Genomic DNA, 21,446 nt, shown 5'->3' on the forward strand with positions numbered 1-21,446 from the left:
AGCCAAGAGTCTTCGAAGGCCCTCACACTTGGCCACCCCTGATGGGGACCCAGGGGGCACTGTCCATGCACTCCCTATTTTCCCCACCCTCCTGGCTGTGCCCTCTCTGAGCTTCCCTGCCATGCCCTCTAAGCAGCCTTATGCCTCCTGTCTGCTCCCCAAGGGCTCTGCTGGCTTCCTGAGGAGGGGAGGGCAGACTTGGGTGGGGTCACAAGGCTATGGGGTCAATGGGGCCCTTTGTCCCTTCAGACAAAATCTGTTCTGGACTAAAGAAACAGCAGACAGAAGAGTGCTAGCCAGCAAGCATGTCTGTCGCTCCCCTCCTCCCCTAACTGGCCTCTCCCAGACCCCGGCAGAGCTGGGCCCTGGTTAAGGAAGCCAGGCTCCATTCTTTCCCATTGACTTCCCTCTGGTTCTCTTTCCATGCCTAGGAAGTGAAAGCAAAGAGGAGGTGGCAACAGTAGCCACCTATGCTGAGCCTCAGCAAGGTCTAAGTTCTGGAAATGGGCTTTGCAAGGTCAGGGACAGTCTGTCCCCATGGATGCTGGCTGGTTCTGAGGACGAGACTCCTACTAGCCAAAGCCATGGTGGCTAGACTGCTAAGCCCCAATATCATTTTATCAACATACCCTAGGAACCACCACAGGAAACTTCACAAGCAGAATTCTTTTAAAGGCAAGGGATGGGTTTGAGTTCTTAAAACAGACCAAATATATTTTCTCTTCATGTGAAGAATAACTGTACTAATGGATTAAAGCAATATTTCTCAAATATTTGAAAAAAATGAAGATAAGAGATGGAACCATTCATCATCTCTGAACCTGCCTTTGGTGTCCATGTATGCAACCCCCATTGCTTCTTCTCTATGAAAGGCTGGACCCCCAATGAGATACTGCTTGTCTATTACTGGCATAGGCCAGGACTTGCCCCAATGGCACTGTCTCAGAGGCAGGGAAGTGGGGAACAAGGAGTGGCATCAGTGCCCAGCCCATGTCACTTGATGTGTATCTTATTTTAACTCCTTGATAAAGTAAAAAGAACATACTTTTATCTCTTAATGAATGCCTGGGGAAAACCCCCTTTTAAAAGAAAATGTCTAAGTCTGGTTACCATTGAAATTTCCAACACTTTCTTGCTGAAGCTTTAAGTCACACAAGATTCAAATCCAAGGTCTGCCTCTTGGTAGCCGCAAGGTCTTAGGCAAGTATTCAATGCTCCAGCTTCCTCTCTGTGAAGCAGGAATGATAATAATGTGGATAGAAAGTCCTTGGTCCACATAAATGATCGACAGAGTTAAATGCCTTCCATAAGGGCTGAATTAATTCATCTTCTGTTGATTATTATTAGCTTCAGCTCAGCAGGTGACAATTTCTGACCTTCTCACCCAGTTCTGGGAGGCCATACCGTGGCTTGAACCAGGTGTTTCTTTGGGGGGAAGAGAGTGATGGAGGGCAGTCTCCAGCCTGGTTCTCATCCCTGCCTCCCAGCCTCCTTCCCTCTGTTTGGGGAGGTGAGAGAGTGCCCTGGGTAAGACTGACAAATCCCGGGGTGCCATGGGTCTGGGAGGGGAGGAAGGAGGAGGATTATCCAGGAGGGAGTGGAAGGCAATGAGAGGGAAGGGGGGCAGCAGGCGGCGGGCCCCACTCCTGCACCTGCTGCTCTGAGAACAAAGCCAACAATGATGCAATCCTGGCCGGGTGCAGCTGAGGCTGCCAGGCTGAGAGAGGAAGAGTGGGTGCTGGGGTGGGGAGGTTGGCGGGTGGCAGGGTGGACCCAAGGTGCGTGGATGCCTGACCCTGGATTCACAGCCCAACATGTGGCTCCTTCTCATGACTTCTGGCCTCCTTCCAAAGCCTCTCACAGGGACCAGACCCCTCCCCAAACAGGCACAGCCACCTCAGAAGCAGGAGTGACATGATGCAATGAGGACATCACTGCAGGCGGCCTCCTCAGGGGGTGACATCTCCCTGCAGGGAGAAGGACAGATGAGAAACCCAGACTACAGCTGTCTCCCAGGCCCCTGCTGGGTCCTTCACCAGTAGGCCTTGGGTTGCAGGTCTCTGTCCCTGCTCCTCTGTCCTGGAGACAAAAGGGCAAAGTCCTCCAGAGAAATTGCATGCACAAAACAGTATATACTGATAGAATTAAATAGAACCCAAGGCCGACCCGAGCCAGCCTGGGTCCCCACATATCCCATTATCAGTCGTCAAGCCAGCCAGGTGGAGAGAAGGTGGCACCCACCATCCCTGGGAGGGGGGGGGGCGGGGGGAGCAGGGGGTCTGCCTCAGCTCTCTACTTTGCCAGGGAACCCAGAGAACAAAGGCTTCCCTCTCTTCCTCCACCTGGAAAGAGGGGTCTTGTCCCACATAACAGGACCAGGTGGAGGATGTGTGATGAGCCAGGGATCCCCAGGGGGCAGCACAGGTAATGGGACAGCAGAAGAGGACCGGGGATGCTGTTTAAGAATATTTAAGCCAAGCCTCGCCCACCACCCAGACCTGAAAATCCTCTGGGTGGCCTAGCCCAGAGGACCGCTAGGTGGCAGGAGAGGCCCAAGGACTCATTGGCTCCACCCACTCGCCGCCGCCCAAGAGCCCGCCCTACCTGGCCGGACCTCCCCGGGCTCCTCCTCTCCTCGTGGAGCCCGCCCCTCTGCAGCCTCCGGGGAGCGGCTCCTGAAGTTTGGTGTCCTCCCTCCCGCCTTTGGGAAGGCAGAAAGCTCTCTGTCGTTCTCTTCAGAAGACAGCTAATAACAACGCGCAGGATTATTGCTTGTGGCTGTTTATTGAGTGCTCAAGACGTACCGAGCATTTTACAGGCATTATCTCACTTGCTTACACATGGAGTGCTAATATTATTCTCCCCCTTTTAAAGAGGAGGAAACAAATCAAAAAAGCATCAATGAACTGCTCAAGATCACATAACCAACTGGTAGTGGAACTGGAACCCCCAGTCAAGTTGGCCAGTCCTGGACTGGGCCCTCTCAGGAGTATTGATAGGTAGGCATAGGTACGGGAGGAGGCAGAGGACCCATGAGTGCATCTGAGACGTTTGTCTGCTGTCCTTACCCCTTCCTCTTCCCACCCACCCCTGAGAGCCAAGGTGTCGCAGGTGTGCAAAGGTTGGCCAAATGATTCAAGCTCACAAAGCTCCTACCCTGATGGGGCACCACTACACTGTACTCAGTTGCTTCTTCTCTGGGTTCACGATGCATTAAAATGTGGGGTTCTCCCCTCACCAGCATCGCTGAAAAATATTTCTATGTACGTTCTCCATCCAATATATTCGACCTCTGCCCCCCCCCCACTCCCACCCTGCTGTTCAGGCCCAAAGGTGATTCCAGCTCAGAGGATCTTTCCCCACTGCCTCCCCCTCTCCTGGTCTGGCACAAAAACTCATGGGGTATCTTCCTAGTGCTGGACACGTGGCAGGGGACATCACAGAGGTGAGCAAGACACAGAGCCCATTTTCCCCTCCAATAGGAGTTCAAGTCTAAAGTCAGGCTCATGTGACTTCTACATACAGCATCCCAAAGACGTATCGACCCCAACATCCAGAAGAAAGCAATGTCTATCTCTGTGGCAAAAATCGACACCACCAGCTGGAACCCAGCGTAAACCAACTTCTCTCTCGTTCTCTAGTTGTGCTGTCACCTCTCAATCTGCAGAGTAAATGCCCAGAGATAAAAACCAAATTCTGGGCTGGCATTGTGTCTCAGTGGTAGAGCACTCATCTAGCATGTGTTGGGCACTGGGTTCGATTCTCAGCACCACATAAAAAAATAAAGATATTGTGTCCATCAACAGCTAAAAATATTTTTCAAAAAATAAAACCAAATTTCTCAGAAGGCGTAAGGGACTAGCCAGGTCTTGACACCCATGGGATGTGCTAAGGACCCCAAAATGTGAAGAGGAAGGGTGCCTGGGCTGAGTTCTCTTTATATACCAGGCTTCTGATACATGAGAGCTCAGGAGGGAGCAGTGGGGGTTTGGCACAACCTCTGGTCACGGGACAAAGCCTGCTGACCCTAGATCAGCAGTATCTTCCATCCAAAGGGCAGTGACAGCTCTGTTATCATCTGTGACACCAGGAGGAAGTGATCCACTCCCACCTCTAGAACATCTTGTGTTATGGCTGTCTCATATCATTTGCACTCCTACTCTAACCACAGGGAGTTCAACCTTTTGAGAAAGTCCTGCAGAAGACTGACATTTTGCAACTAAAATAATCCCGCCTTTATAATAAAGTGTCCTGTGTGAACTAGGTCCTGTGTCTTAAGTTCAAGGACTGGCTGACTAGAGACCAAGGAAAATAAGCAAGATTTCTGGAAAAGAGGGCTGATCCTATTTCCTCAACTCACCACCCGTGGGGCACATCTGTTCAAACTGTGCTCTGGAGATAGGAGAGAGATGAACAGGACACAGACTCTGTCCCTCCAGAGGTCACAGCGGAGCAAGCAGGTAGTGTACATATGGCTTTAAAGTGAAAGGAGCCATTCGTTTGGCTAGAAATGACTTGTGAAAATTCCAGTGACCCTAGTGCAAGGCCTTGAAAGATGAGCAGGAATTAAGCAGGCAGAGGACAGGTAAGGGTCCTCCAGACAGAAAGAACAATCTGAAGGAAGTATTAGAAGGGGTGCCATGATCTAGAGGGCTTCAGGTCACACGTTGGAGCATGTGTGGCAGGGAAAGGAACAATACCTTGAAAGGTAGACTGAGGTAACATGTTCTTCTTTAGGTCTTCTCTAGGTAAGATATTGAAGATTTAACCTGAGGATGTGACACAGCACATCTTCACTTTGCAAGTTCTTTTAAAAGGACTGGAAAGGGAAACAGGAAGTAAAGAGACCAGTTGGGAAATTGCTCAGATTATCTGGGTAAGCAAGCATGGTGGCGCATGCCTGTAATCCTAGCAACTAGGGAGGCTGAGGAAGGAGGATCATGAGTTCAAAGCTGGCCTTAGCAATTTAGCGAAGGCCTAAGCAACTTAACGAGACCCTGTTCCTAAATAAAAAATAAAAAGGCCTGAGGATGTGGCTCAGAGGTTAAGCACCCCAGGTTCAATCCCCTGTACCATGAAAGAAAAAAAAAAAAAAAGCCCAAATAAGGATATGGCAATGGAACAGCTTCAATAAGGATCCATGTGTAAAGTAACACTGCTCAAATCCTCTTGAAAATCCCTCAGGAAAGGGCCCCATTAGGGATCAATGATAACCCAGTTAGAGCCTCTCCTGAGACGGAATGAACTCTTGTGCCTTTGGCTAAGCATCATGGGACAGCAGTCAGTCTTCAAAAACCATGTGGCACAAATATGCATCAGAATCAGTACACATAAGATGCTCACACTAGCCCGGCTAGGTGGTGCACACATGTAATCTCAGCGGCTCAGGAGATGGAGGCAGGATTTTGAGTTCAAAGCCAGCCTCAGCAACTTTGAGGCCCTAAGCAACTTAGTGAGACTCTGACTCAAAATGAAATATAAAAAGGGCTGGGGATGTGGCTCAGTGGTTAAGAACCCCTGGGTAAAGCAATTAAGAACATCTCATCTTCAATCACGAGAACATAGGATGGAGGGGGGTAATCTACATTGTTTGCCATGTGCTTTTAAGTTATGTATGTTCGTAAGCCTCAACTATAGAGATGAGATAGAAGTGCATTTGGAAGAGAAAAATGGTAGTTGGAAGGCATAGATGGGGATCACAGGAAATAAAGGAGGTGGTTTCAGGTTGGGCAGGTGAAGAGGGCAGAAGAGGGTAGGTTTATTTTGGGCACCGTTTCCAAAAGAATGATCATTCTATGGGTTTTATGTCCCAAGTTCCGACTAGTACCTAGCTTTCCTAACAAACCTAATAGTACTAATTTGAGTGAGGCCAAGTGGAAATGATGTAAACTAGCATCTTTATTTTTTCAAGAATGTGCACACTAATGTACTCTTGACCAATGGCATCTGCTAGGTCTAGGTGCTGCTTTCAAGGATCCCTTGTGATCAACTACGTGCCCCAAATGGCTGCTATTTCTAGAACTGATGCCAAATGAAACATTGTCCCTTGTAATGTTGTTTGAACTTCACTGAAGCACCTTTTTTTTTTTTTTTTTTTTTTTTTTGAGAGGGAAGAAAACTTTAACAGAAGTTAGTGTTGTCATCATGTAAGGGCTATCAGAACTGACGGGATGCTATTTCATCCTAACATGGGGCTGTGATTTGGGAATGAGGTGATTGGGGCTTCTGATAAGTTCTATGAAAATACAACTTCTCACACAGGATTTCATCTTGCTCAGCATGCTTTGAATGCATCAGGGAACTTGCAATTTCCAAAAATATGTCAAGGTATACTGGCCCTGTAGGCAGGGAACTTGAAGGGAGGCTGGGTGGGAAAATGAAGATGGGCAATCTGAGTGGTTCCAAGTACACTTTGGTATAAACAAGGAACATGCCAGATCCATGAGGGAGTGGGCTACAAAGACAGCAGGAGGGATGCAGTTTAAACTTATGAAAAACTTTGACTGCCGGCTTCAATGAATGCCAGGGATAACTTCCGTGGATAAATGTGACATTGCCCTGGGTAGAGCTCAGGTCACTGCTTCCAAGGCAAGGTGGCCACAGGTACTTGGTCCCAAAGAGCTCTCTGGAATTCTCTTGCACTTCTTAGGAGAGAAGTCAGCTTTGAGCAATGACCAAGAGCCTCAGGAATTTTTTGACATCTCTAGTTCAGACAAGCTCCACACTGCTCAGCTAACATCATAGGAAGCCCCCACCCTTGCCATTTCCTGGGGTGGGTGAGGGACTGAAAAACACAGACCCAAATAACGAGATAATTTCTAAACATTTTTATTTCAAATCTCTTTTCACCCCTCCCCAAAAAGACATGGGTCGGTACAGCAATCATAAAAAGGAGATACAAACACAAGAGTCAAATGTCTCCCGCACTGACACTTACAAAAAACCGGGAATTGTACATAGGGTTTCCAAACAGGACCTGCAGCAGCTACTAATGTCCCTTTACAAGAGTCAAACATGCCTATTAATACAATATATACAGACATCCCATTCTGGAACTAATCTACAGGGACTTCCCAACACCCACCCCCTCTATCCCCAGAAAAATACCAAAACACACCCAAAGTGCATTTGTTTTGTTTATATCAAAACAGCTTTCCCTCTCCCCATCCCACCCTCAAACCCTCCCACCCAATTTAAGATTGGCCTGCAAGTCTATTTTAACCATTTAGTTATTTTTTTATAGTTTATGAAAATAAATTATACAGCAACTATTTTAATAAATTAAGCACAAAAAGGGAGAGTAGTAAAGGAGGAAACCCAAATGGGAAGACAAAAGCCAGGCCACGCTTTGGCTTGGAGGAGGGTAGGGGTGGCTTAAGAGGACAGAGAGGTTATAGTGGGTGTCTGGTGAAAAACTGGCAACCCAGAGCCCAGAACGACACCCGTCTTGAGCTTCTTAAAAACAACCAAAAATGTACAGCAGTGGTCGTGCCATGGGCAGCACCAGTTTGGGCACCCCAACAACTGGCCTACCCAGAGCGGTGCATTGGTCCTGCCTCTCCCTCAACGGAGCACCAGGGATGGAGTCATCAGACCAGCCTGCCTGCTCCACCTGAGCTGGTTAGGGAGCTGAGGACACAGCTCTGAGCACAGCTGTGTGGCAGTACCTGATCACCCTGGGTTCTGATGAAGAGTGTCCTGTTTTCCTTACACTCTATCTCCAGGAGTAACTAGGATCGATCACAGTCCAGCTGCAACCAGACATTCATGTCTTCCCATCATGGCTGGCTGCCTTGCCTGCCCCTTGATGCTCCTTGGCATTCTGGAGGAGGGCGTAGGACAGGGGAAGGGAGCAGTTCCAGGTACCCTCTGAAGATGAGATGGGAGTGAAGGCATGTCACACACAGCATGCAGGACTGGCTTCCCAGGAGGTAGATGAGAGTGGGAAGGGAAGGGAGAAGGTGTAGAAAGGACAGAAAGGACACAGGAAGAAATTAGGTGACACCTATCAGGAAGGCCAAGAAGCAATGAGAAAAAGATGACATGAAATTTGCATGTAAAAAAAGGTCCTTCTCTGACAGATTAGAGAATCAATATTTTTAAAAGCAACTTATTTCTGTTCAACTGCAGTACCTGAGTCCCCAGTGCCTGTCTCTGTAGTTCAACCCCATTTCACTCCCTCAAAACTTTGTTTTCCATTTGCTCAAGCCCTCCTGTCATTTTGTGCTGAGCATGAAGCCTCCAGTGCCAAAACAGAATGTCACAGGGACGTGCAGACTTGACCTTTGAGGTCCAATAATCCTAAAGCTATCATAGTGGGGCAAATTTTTCTTTTTTTTTTTTTTCTTTTTTTCTTTTTTAATAAAAAAGGTTTTACTCCCCAGGAGCAAATAAATCATTTTGAACTACTGATAAACACTGCTGCAGTGAAAAGAAAGATGGCTACATGTATGCAATAGCACAAATTCAGTGTAAGAACAGCTGTGTTGACGATCAGAGATAAAAACTACTTATCCACCCCACCTCCCCACAAACCAAACCAAGAGGATTCCCATAGGGAAAATGTCTAATTCAAAAGCTCCTCCCCTATGTACAGGGGGCATGTCATTCTCTTAGAAGTGGAAAACATCCCAGGCTCCCCCAGTGGAGATGCTCACAACACCTCAACTGGTGACAAAACTTGGGCAAATGAAGACACACTCACACTCACAGACTTGCAGACCTCCTTCCAACAGCCACAGAGTTACATCCTGGAGCCTGGTCCTCTAAACTCCAGGCTTAAAAGCTAAGGGAGGAGAAGCAGGGAAGGGAAAGATCTCACCCTGGGGAAAAAGTTCCTCCTATCCACATTTCCTTCTGGGTTTGGGGGCTTAGCAGGCCATAATCCTCTGGGGGCTCAGGGATGAGGGCTGAAAAGGTTGGCTCATCAGGACACTCCCAGCTCTGTTCCAGTCTCTTGCACCTGGATCTGGGAACTGACCACTCTCCAATCCTTATGGAGTATATATTGGAGGGTTTGTGCAGCCATCTCTATGTGGCTCTCAACCTCAATAATGGCCTTACACAATCAGCCCAAGTGAAAATTAGGAAAGAAGGCAGAAGGAACCACAGAGGCAGTTCCCTGCCAAACTTCTCTCCTTGGGCTGGCACACTCATACACAGCTCCCACTGCAGGTGTTACATTCACTTCATCTTCACAGGTGGGAGACCAGGCCAAGGTTATTGTCAATGGTCCTAAGCTCTGTAAGGGTCAGTCACCTATCTAGCCCCCAACACCAAAGCGCCCACCCTCTTGCACCTGTGCTCCCAACACAGCATATGCATTTCAAGTAACGACAGATTGTAGCAGTAGTCATCACTAGCTCACATTGGCTCATACCCGTCCTGAGGAAGATTACATCAATCACATAAGTGAAAGTCACACATGCAGGGCCTGATGATACTGACCTCACACAACTTAGAAATTAACAGTGGGTCACTAGAAGACAGTCTTTCCCAGTTTGTGACTTTAATTTACAATGACCAGAAAGGAATGAGTTCCCTCTGTAGAGTGCATTTCCATTAGTACTGTACAGCACTGGCAAAGGGTGAAGGCCAAGGACTGGCCACTAGCCCTGCTCCTGCTTCCTCTGCTCTGCTGATTCTCTAGCCAGCATGTGCTTGTCTTGCCCCAGCTGCCACCTTCATACCTTCCTTAACTTGCTCTATACAAGGTCACCCTCACAGGTGTCAAATACCCACCCATGGTGCAGACTGTCTTGTGCACTTTTGTTTTGCAGCCCAATCTATTGAAGAAGGATCAGGCTATAGTCTGAGTTGTACTAAGCACAGATGGACCATGGACAGAGTTCAATACTTTTTCCCCAAGAGGACAGAGAAGTTGGGTGGTGAGGTTGGGTCATTCATAGCTGGTTTGGTATTTTTTACCTGAGTATATGAATTATCTGGTGGGAACCCCAGCACCATAGTGAGTACAGGGGCTCTGCCTCCCTCACAGGGCCTGAGCTGACAAAGAGTAAATAGTGAGGTCCTGGGTAATGGACAGGTAGGTGCCCTGCTGACTTCTGGCTTTGGCTTCTACCTCGTCATTATAACCCCTCAGCTTCCAGACCTACCTGATAACTAGGAAGTTTCAGTCTCGACCACTACACTAAAATAGGATTTTTTTTAATGCTGTTGCTCTGAGGGATAGCTATGCACTGTTCAGTACATGCCACACAGATTGCTGTTTCCTTGCTTTTGTTCATGTGTTTCTCTTCTCATGGTGCTGCCCCCGCCTACAACCCAAAGTCTCACTGTCAGAGAGCTTTCCCAGACCATCTGGTCTACCCTGATCTCACTCACTCCAAGTGTCTTTAAAGACAATCCTTGATTCTCTGCCACAATGAGTTGCTCTCCAATTTTTTCACATGTGGCAGTCACCTGAAAGCTTCCTTAAGCTAAGGATCATGTCTTCTACTTTATATGTTTTCCACAGTATCTAGCCCAGAGCCACACACACTATAATTTTTAAAAAATATTAATAATATAAAATTTTAATAATTTAAAAATAATGAGTAGCTGAAATGAGGGAAAACAATCCCAGGTAGTTGCATATTAGCCACTCAAGAACATCAATGGATCCCAGACTTCAGGTTCTACAATGAATGGAGTGGCCCTTGCTATAAGATGGAGAGTGACCTTTGCCCTCCAGAGGCAAGACTCTAGAATTTAGTCAACCTCTGGAATCACAATCTTATTTAGTTGGTAATACTTCCCTGGAGGCCAACGAAAAAAGGCGTACCACAGGACATACCAGAAGTGGGCTAGGTTTGTGCTGCAAAGCTCATTTTGTGGGCTCATTTCTTTATAGCCAGGTAATGATCCAAGTTTCCCCTCCATTCAGCTACAAGAAGGAAGACTGGACAGTCTATGCAGGGTATAAAGTCAAAGGCCAGTGCTTCCAGATGAGGCAGTCCTACAAATTACTAAGACACTGGAGCCTCACCCCAAACTATCAGTAAACCACAAACAATGTGATTTATCTTGTGAGCTGAGGCAGATATAAACACAAGGGACCCAAGTTTCATGGAATACTTCCTGCAGAAGAGTAATAAAGACCCAATAGCCCAACAGTCACATCTCAGTAGCAAACCTCTCCCCAGAGTAACTGAGGAAAACACACAATGTTTTATAATTTGTCAATGGTCAGGTGCAAAAAAATTAAAGACCACTGAAAAGTACTGAGTTTTTCTTCTCCCTCTTCCATATCCACCTAGAAAACAGGCAACTCTTGAATTAGCATCTGACAAGACTTCCTAAAGAATGGAGGGCAATGGAAACTGACTCATAAAATGTCTGGGTTGCTAGAATGAATGCAGGAAAATGAAGAAGCCCTTGCTACCTCCCGTCCCAGAAGTGACACCACAATGATAAACCTAAAAACACAAGATATGATGCTCTCTTCCTCTGAACTAAGGAAATCCCATTAAGGCTGGTACATTCAAGATTTCTTCTAAGAAGAGCACAAGAGCTTTGCTTCTCACCTTCCTCCACATTCCCTCTCATTCACTGACAGACATATGGAGGTAATGCTGACTCCTAAACTGAGGATACAGTTTGCCATGAAGCATGAGGAAGCATGCTTCATTAAACTCAGCAGTCCATGACCGCAGCTCTGAACTGCTCAGGTGATAAGAAACACTACTGCCTTGACAGCTGGTGAAAGCAATAGGAATGATGTTCCCATGACTGGAGTGAAATGTACAGATACCTCAGGGGAAGGGACTGAGGAGGTTGAAAGGAGAACAGGGTTAATTAATTTCAGGTCATAGAGCTTAAGGAATTAAGTAAAATAAAATAAACATAACTTCCAAGAGAGGCAATTCTGAAATTAGGTTCCTAAACCCTAAAAAGGAAAAGGATGTGGGGAGTCACTACTTCCTCCAGCAAAGGCCATTTGCCAGTTTTTATCCAACAATTTTCTTTTCCAGACTACCTGCCCTCTTTCTCTTCTGCTCCTACTGAAGCTGGCAATGAGAAGCAAATTCTCCTTCCTTCAAACTTCTAATCCTGTTTGCACTTCTCTGGCTTCTCCTCCATTCTGCAAGGTCCATGGTGAAGACCCTAACTCTATCTCTGGCACCAAGTGAATGTGAATGGTGCTCCTCTCCTCCCTGCCCCTTCTTTGGACCTGCTCACCCTTCACACCACTTCCAAAGCCCAGCTGCCTTCAAGGTGAGTTTTCCATACTGAGAAATGCACATATTGAAAACAAAACTTCTGAAAAGAAACAGTGTTGAGACTTCTTCCAGTTTTCCAAGGAGCTCATCTAGTTCTGGGATACCATGGGTGTATATGAACGGTGGAGCCCCCTACTCAGACTCTGGGGTTGTGTGCTTCTTCCAAGCCCCAGGGCTTCAGGAGAAACCATAGTCTTTGAACATAGAATCCCAAACCTTCCTATTCCTTTTTTCTTGTTCTTCTTTTCATGGTAGCTTCATTTGATTCTTCAAACTGGAGCTTGGCAACCAAATGCCTAAGGTGAAAAAAGTTAAAAAAAAAAAAAAAGAAAGAAAGAAAAAAGAAAAATTAGACCAGTTCAACATAGTAGAATCCAAATGGAACAAAAGACTAGACTAGCTGCTAAAGGTGGAAAAGCACATTTCAAAAGGAGAGTGGAAGTGCCTATGGTTGCGCATGTAGTCCTAGCTACTCAGGAGGCCTAAGGTGGGAGATCACTTGAGCCCAGAAGTTCAAGACCAGCCTGGGCAACATAGCAAGACACTGTCTCAAAAAAATAAAAATAAAAAAACAACAAAAAAAGGAAAATGAAGCCTGGATAGCCAAATGCTTCTCTCTATATATTATATCTGGCTGAAGATGTGGCAATGCTGCTATTAAAAGGGTCTGAGAAGCCCATGACTTGGTTGCCAAAACAGATCTTGAAGCAACTGATAAATATATTCTACCACACTGTCTAAATTCTCTTTCCCTTTATTTTCCTGCTCACTTCCCCCTCCTTTTCCCAAGGCCCACCTGTGCTAGGGGCTAAAAGGAATCTAAGCCCTGAAGTAACCCCTTGTAAGCCTGGCTAGAAATAGCTCTATGTCTCCGCAGCTTCTGGCTATCAAAGAGAGTTGACAGAATCACAAAGGCCATTGAAGCTTCTACCTTGTGATTTGAGAAAGGATATTCTTGCTATTTATTCTGTATCCTGATTCCAAGCACCTTGGAATGAAATTTGAAGATAACAGCACTCCCAAATTATAATCAGCCTGACCAACAAGAAGTACTAAGGGCAAAATTTCACCCCTTAAATACCTTCTCTTTGGAAGTATTACTTCCCCTTTTTCAAGGATTCTAGGATCTAAATCTGGAGCAAGTATAGCATTATGCTTATTCTTTAGCACAGAAAAATGGACCCTGTAGGTTCAGTTTAAATCTTTGCCATACATGACTGCCCCCAACACTTATGACACAGCTATCCTCTACCTGGTACCTGATCATACCATATTCTTGCCCAATTCAGGCATTATAATTAAGTATATTCCCATTATACTTATAGGTCCTCTTACCCAGAATGATCTGTTCTCAGATCCTACAATGGCTGCCTTATTGACATTTAGACCTCAGCTGACATGTCATCTCCTCACGAGACTTAAATAGAACCCTAACATTAACCACTAAACTTCACCAGCTTTAGTTTCCTCAGAACATATATAGTCACCACACCTATTAATTTACTTACAAGTATGCTGCTTGGCTTTCCCTATAATGTTAGTGAGTGAAAACATGGCCCCTGACTGTCCTACCTGGCACTCTATTCCCAGTTCCTCTGGGTACCCAACAAAAAACACGGATGTCTGCTGATCCATTTAGACGTTGATAGACCTTTATTTTATTCATTTATTTATATATGGTGCTAAGAATCAAATCCAATGCCTCACACATGCTAGGCAAGTGCTCTACCACTGAGTTACAACCCCAGCCCTGAATGACAACTAGAGGAAAAGAACACCATTCCATTTTTGGACTTCTCTGACTCCTTGCAACTTATATTCATTTTGGTCCTAGTCCTACCCCTAGAGCCATGCAGAATACACTTATGTCTTCATTAGGAAAACCCATCAAGTTTTTTTTTTTTTTTTTAGCTATCCCACCATAGGTTCTTTCTTTCTTTCTTTAAACATTGCTGGGGATCACACAGAGCTTTGAACATGCTACTAGGAAAGATCTCTACCACGAGGCTACATTCCAGCCTACTAGGTTCTTTCTCTAGGTTAATTAATCATAGGTTTCTTTGCTTTAGGTTAGTCATATTTCTGGTCCCCTTACTTACTATCCATAGGATGAAATTTAGGTCCTCCATCACCGTGAGGCCTTTCTCTGAATGAGCTCCTATTTATGTGGGTTCTTCCCAGGGCATAGCACAAACAGAATTGGTTCATTTTGCTGAAGGGTGCTACTACCCTTCAGTAGTGCAGCCACGCAGGTGGATTCCCAAGTTCTCCCCTACTTTCCCATCCCATTCTTGACTGCAAAGCCATCTGCCACAGGGAGATTGTTCTAGATATGTTTCAGGAGTTACTTCCAAGGCACAAAATGTATATAATAGATACCCACACCACAGGTCATGTATTAAAAGCTTTGGTTACCAGCCTGTGGCACTACTGGAGGTGGGTGGGACCTCGAAGGAAGTTAGGCCACTGAGTGTGTGGCTTTGAAAGGAATAGTGGGACTCTAACCCCTTTCTCTTTTTGCTTCCTTGCCACCATGAGGTAAGCAGATTTGCTCTACCATACACAAGCAATGGAGTCAGCTGACCTTGAACTGAAACCTCTGAAACTATGAGCCAACTTTTTAAGTTGTTCATCTCAAGTATGTTGTCACAGTGATGGAAAGCTAACACAATATGATAAAAGAATGTACGCAGAGTCCAGGATTCCTTAAAACTCTGCAGGCTCACATCAATGTTTATAGCACTTCAATTCACAATAGCTAGATTGTGGAATCAACCTAGAAGCCTTTCAGTTGATGAATGGATAAAGAAACTGTGATATATATATATTGGAATATTATTCAGCCATAAAGAAGTATACAATTACGGCATTTGCAGGTAAATGGATGGAGCTGGAGAATATCATACCAAATGCCAAATGTTTTCTCTGATAAGTGTATGATGATACATAATGGGGGGACTTAAGGGGGGTAAGAGAAAGATGGAGGAACTCTGGATTGTGTAGAGGGAAATGAGGGGAGGGGAGGGGAGGGGGTGAGGAAAGAAAAGATAGTGGAATGAGACAAACATCGTTACCCTATGTACATGTATGATACACATGAGTCTCCATTTCTTGGTCTCTCCTTGACATCCTTTCTCCCTGTTAATCATTGTTAGCCTGGCTCACATGCTTTCTCACAAAGAAATCTGGGATTTCTGGAGCCAAGAGGAGACACAGCTAGGCTCAGCTCAGTCATGGCTAAAGAAAACCCATGGGACATCTATCAGTTGTCACTCTCCTATTGGGAGACAGCGTAGCAAGTAAAACCCCCTCCTCACTCTAAGGCAGCTATTCTTGTGGGATTTCCCCCTTTGTTTGTTTTGTGTGGGGGATGAGACTGAAAAACACAGATTAGAAATGCTAGAAAGATACCCTAAGCTAAGTGTGGTGGCTCATGCCTGTAATGTCAGTGACTTGGGAGACTGAGGCATGAAGATCATGAGTCTGAGACCAATCTTAACAATTTAGTGAGACCTTTGGCAACTGAGCAAGACCAAAATAAAAAAGAGCTGGGGATGTAGCTCAGTGGTAAAATGTCTCTGGGTTCAATTCCCAGTACCAAACACACAAAGAAACAACACCCCACACTAATAGGAAAGACATTGTAAACTGAAAGTAGATAACAGAACATGAACTCTTGCTCTCAGCCAGTACCACCAGAATCAGCTCCCTGCAAATCTGTTCCCTACTTGCCTTAACTTTTCAAAGTCTATGTTAATGTAATTTAAAAGATGAATTAAAATTCACATGCACAAACCAGTATTTCAAGACATTTTGAGAAAATAAATGAGTAGAACTCAGTGTAGCAATGATAGAATAGCCTCTTAGAAAACTGAATTTCTCAGTTAATTAATTTAATTTATTCTCTTCAACAATTTACTTTGCAGTGGCCCAAAGAAGACTCCAAATAGAAGAGCAGGATGTTTTTCCTCATCCCCATACTAAGCTGTGCGACTTGGTGGAGTTCTTGCTGAAGTGCATGCCTACTGCAATAAAAGGCATGTTTATATTTCCTTTGATGAAGTCTTCTTCCCCTTTGTTTTTCTGCTTTGTTTCCCACCTTATATCATTTGTGCAACAGCAAGGAGATCGGGTAAGGCCAAGTATGAAAAGGCTGCACGCTTAGCTTCAACTGTGTGTCCTCCTCACTTATATTCTGTAATTCATTTGCATGTTGCTTAGCAAATATTCTTTAAGCCTTTCATGTTTGTGTGCCTTTCCCCCAAATGGGGCATGTGCCCCTTGGAGAGGCCATTTATCAGATTTGGTAACTCTATGGGCAGATACCTAGATCAGGGGTATAACCTGAGGAGCTGCCAGAGAGGGGCAGGTGTTAACTGCCCATGGTAACTGCACATAGGCTGAACATTGAGAGCCCCTACCCTTGGTGGTGACCAGCAGGGGGCCCCTCGCTACGTGGAGGGTTCCACTTCTTGCTTCTGTTTGGAAATGAGCTGCGCTTCCTTTAGAGACAGGTATACCTCTTCCTGAGGATCATAGTAGTAGAACTTTCGGATATAAGAGATCAGAGGTCTGTTAAAAAAAACAAGTGGGGGACACCACAAAGTGTTAATGGTACATAATGTCCTTATGCATGCTAGGCTAGCACTCTACCTCTGGGCCATCCTGACACCCTCACTCTACCATTCCCACTGCACTCTTCATAGGGCCTGCAGAGGGAAGGCTGATATACACACCTTCTTCCCTTTTGGCTACAGTGTGATAGTTCTAGAATTAGGTGTTAAGACACTGGAAAGGTGAAAGGATGATGCCTACAAATATTTTATGCCACTATCTGCCGGTGTAAGCAGCTTGCAGGCGTCACTGACATTTGTAACTTACCCCCCCAACCCCTTCCTGCCCCAACCCTAATGTCCCCATTGTACTTAGGCAGTGGGAGATCCGGGATATGATCTATCCGGACGAGCTGTCGGATCCGGAATCTGCAAAGGTGCTGGAGGGATTTGACATTGCTGAATCGGGACACTGGATAGAGCAGCTGGACTGGAGTTGGTGGCAGTCCTTCAAGAATGAAAACAAAAGCAAACATTCAGAAGGAACAATGCAGCTAACCACAACTTCCTTATGAAGAGAATCCAGGGAAGGAAAATGGTACTTTATAGTTCATATATGCATTGTGCAAAAGTAGTTCAGTTCCAAAAGGGCCATGGATTTCCATTTGCAGAAGCAGCACTTCCATGTTTCACATTCAAGGGATTTATTCTCCTTGCCCACGATCTCCCCAGTATCATTCCCCATCCCCCAAGTACTGGGGATTGAACCCAGGGGTACTGTACCCTGAGCTACATCCCCAGCCCTTTCTATCTTTTATTTTGAGACATGGTCTTCCTAAGTTGCCCAAGCTGGCCTAGAACTTACCATCTTCCTGCCTCAGCTTCCCAAGTCTCTGGGATTACATGCACACACCCAGCTTCCCTGCGTTATAACAGCTGACTGTCTTGGTCCACAGAATAGTCCAGTGAATAATGTAAAGCTAGAGATTTTTCTTGGGGCCTAGTGTCAATCCTAATGATCTTGGGAATAGCAAGGAACAACATCCTCCCAACTAAGAATTGCAGATACTTATTCAGCATTACCTCACAGAACCCTGGTGAGGACTCAGACTGTTCAGAAATGCTATGGTTTGAATATGGTTTGTTCCACACCAAACAGTCATGTGTTAGAAGCTTGGCCCCTCCGTGGTAATGTTAGGGTGGTACAGCCTTTAAGAGGAGGGACCTAATAGAAAATGATTACATCATGGGACTCTACTCTTAGAAGGAATTGGTCTCCCAGGAGTGGGTCAGGTCTTTGGGGCTTGATTAGTTCCTTTAAGGACGGGTACCTTGGGGCTGGAGTTGTGGTTCAGTGATAGAGCGCTTGCCTAGTATGTGTGAGACACTGTGTTTGAGTCTCAGCACCACATATAAATAAATGAATAAAATAAAGGTCTATCAATGTATAAAAAAAATTAAAAAAAAGAACGGGTACCTTGCCAGGTGTGGTGGCACATGCCTGTGATCCCACCACTCAGGAAGCAGAGGTAGGAAGATTGCAAGTTCAAAGTCAGCCTTAGCAACTTAGTGAGGCCCTAGGTAACTTAGAGATACCCTGTCTCAAAGTTAAAATTTTTTTTTTAAAAAAGGGGATGGGTGGAGGCTAGGGATGTGGCTCAGTGGTTAAGTACCTCTCAGTTCTATCACTGGTACCAAAAAAAAAAAAAAACAAAACAAAAGAATAGGCACCTCCCCTGAATCTCTCTCCTGCACACACTCCTGCCATTGTAATGGCACGTTACTGTGATGCCATCTACCACGAGGCTTTCACCAGAGCCAAAGAGATGCACACCATGATCTTAAACCTCCAGAACAATGAGTCAAATAGACTTTTATTTATGAAATACACAGCCTCAGGTATTTTTTTACAGCCACAGAAAATGGACTAAGACAAGAGAGGTCCCCACTTAATTCCTGTGGGTAGTGGACAGACTGGGAAGTAGAAGGCAACAACTGACATCAAATTTCACAGGCCTATTACTTCTACCATTTACTTTATGCCAGGACAATTGGTTTTAGCCACCTTTAATTCCCCATCAGCACTCCCCTTTCTGCTTCTAAACAGGATGGGTTACAGAAAGAGAAAAAAGGAGGATGATGCTTTTAAAAGAACAGCAACTACAGTAATGTGGGCAAGTTGGTGCTACTCAGTGCAAATGTGCCCGCTGACTGACACCAGCCAGGCCCAATGGGGGCACCACACCCTAACCAGCAGGCACTGTGTTGGGGAATCCCAGACCCCCGTGGGTCATACCATACAACAGATACACACCCACACACACCCAGAATGGAAGGGTCACTGAAACAGGTTCAAAGTAACTAAGAATATCTTGGTTTTAATAAACAAAGAGACGATACTAGGCAAACGAGCAAACTACTGTGAGAAAGAATCAGAAATGAAAAATATTTTCTCAGTCATTATTATATCAAAAGAAATTCTGTAGACACAACTGTTTGGAAAAGAAAATATCCATTATTACTGGGGCTTAGTTTCATACCATTTATATATTTTATTTATAGGCATAAGAAGAAAAGCTTGCAGACTGCCTCCCAAAAGCCTTTCCATGGTTACTGACAACTGACATTTTCAACAAACAAAAACAACCATACTGTACTGTTACTAAGCAAGTAGACTTATCTTTAAAACTATACTTAAAAGATAGGAGTGATTGATGGCACATGCCTGTAATCCTAGAGACTCAGAAGGCTAAGGCAGAAGGGTCATGAGTTCCAGGTCAACCTCAGGAACTTAGTGAGATCCTTTATTTTTTATTTCAAAAATAAAAATTAAAAAAAGGCTAGGGATGTAGCTGTGGTAGAACACCACTAAATTCAATCCTTAGTACTGAAAAAAAGAAACCAAATCTATACTTAAGAGACAGCTTGGGGGCTGGGTAGATGGGGAGATAGCTGAGTCGGTAGAGTGCACAACGCCCTGGGTTCGATCCCCAGCACCGCAAAAAAAAAAAAAAAAAAAGACAGCTAACACCACTCCATTCTACCTTTGAAGAAACTGAGGCCCACTGAGCTTAGAGACTCTGCTCATGGCACAGAACCAATGAAAATGACCTGCCTTGAACACCTGTTTTGACTAAGGAAGAGCTAGCAGTGGTTCTGCCACAGTCAAGGGAAACTTTTTAGGGGGTTCTCTAGGAGTGTCCTCAGAGAACCTACCCCACTGACAGTTGAGTAGTCCAAGACACTCACAGCACCCTGATTCATGAATGACCAGCCCCTTCTAGTCTCTTCCCGATCACTCTCACCCTTTACAGTCTATTTTGAAACACTTCAGCCCTCCCATACCAACATGGTTGGTCCTTTCCATTAAAAGAAAAAAACCAGAGACCGGGTAAGGTGGCATATGTCTATAATCCCCGCAATCTGCGAGGCTGATGCAGAAGGATCACAAGTTCAAGGCCAGACTCAGCAACTTAGCAAGGTCCCCTGTTTCAAAATAAAAATAAATAAAAAGGGCTGAGAATATAGCTCAGTGGTAAAGTGCCCAATCTCTAGTATTCCTCCCTCCAAATATATTCATACATGAATTTATCTTGAATATATTATTCAAGTTGTTTTAAAAAATTATCTTGGGGGGCTGGGGATATAGCTCAATTGGTGGAGTGATTGCCTTGCAAGCACAAGGCCCTGGGTTCAATCCCCAGCACCAGAAAAAAAAAAATTATCTTGGGTTCAAATGCCTCTTTGAATTTATCCTTTTCTTTCCTTACTGGTAGCTACATATTCTTTAGTAAAACTATGACAAACAGAAAGCTTTTGGGGATTGGTTATAATTTTGCTAAATTCAGCATGATGTTTCAGAGATAAAATTAATTTATATATCTAATAATTTATTCCCAAAAATATAGTGTTATATGACTTATGTTTAAAGAGATCAGAATAATAAGCAACAGAATTATCTGTCTACTTGAATTTTAATGACCACATATACTTGCTTATTTAATTGTATTATTTTTAACCTTGAGGTTCACAAATAGCAATTGGAAACCTGTTAACATGCTGATATTCATTGGTGTCAATCTGACCATTTTACTGTTTCCCCCCAAATATAGCAAATTCAGAACATGTTAAAAGAAGAGGTTAGAAATGCTAAGAAATCTACCAGACATGTATCAAATAAAGGAGCTATAAAGCATAGTATTTAAAAGTTCCCCAAGAGGTCAAATAAGTATGGTAACAAACATCTGTAATCTCAGCTTGACTCAGGAGGTTAAGGCAGGAGGATTGCGGTTCCAGGTCAGCCTGGGCAAGTTAGGAGGACCCTATCTCAAAATAAAAAAATAAGGACTGGGGTGTAGCTCAGTGATAAAGTACCCCTGGTTTCAATTGCAGGAATGATAAAAGAAAACAAACAATCAAAAGAATTGGAAAGAAATCCAAGATAAGACACCAGCGTAGTTGAAGGATAAGAGTGAGGTAGAATACTGGTCATGAGAAACTTTCCTCTGATCCTTTGCCAGGAGGTCCTGGCACAAATCCATTTTCCAGTCATGTCAATATTTTACTCTTCTCCCCAACAAATGCCAGGTTAAGGGCAAAAAATGTCTTCTAGGTGTGAGCACCCCAAACACCCAGGATCTTTCTGTTCCCTAAAGACTAGAATCAGATCAGG

The 21,446-nt window shown here is 44.8% G+C and overlaps 1 protein-coding gene across 3 annotated transcripts in view; it reads right to left on the bottom strand.

Moving 5' to 3' along the window:
• Positions 1 to 6,812: 6,812 nt before the first annotated feature.
• Positions 6,813 to 21,446, bottom strand: part of SOCS7 (suppressor of cytokine signaling 7) — a 42,955-nt gene continuing 28,321 nt past the window's right edge. For all 3 annotated transcript variants that reach the window (XM_079134737.1, XM_079134738.1, XM_079134736.1), the window contains 3 exons: positions 17,147 to 17,282; positions 16,643 to 16,793; positions 6,813 to 12,517 (listed from right to left, as the gene is read on the bottom strand). In XM_079134737.1, the coding sequence (XP_078990863.1) occupies positions 16,673 to 16,793; positions 17,147 to 17,282 (257 nt within the window). In that variant the 3' untranslated portion in view covers positions 6,813 to 12,517; positions 16,643 to 16,672. The remainder of the gene's footprint in view (positions 12,518 to 16,642; positions 16,794 to 17,146; positions 17,283 to 21,446) is intronic.

This window comes from Sciurus vulgaris (genome assembly GCF_902686455.1).
Source record: "Sciurus vulgaris genome assembly, chromosome: 3".
NCBI classification, from domain to species: domain Eukaryota; kingdom Metazoa; phylum Chordata; class Mammalia; order Rodentia; family Sciuridae; genus Sciurus; species Sciurus vulgaris.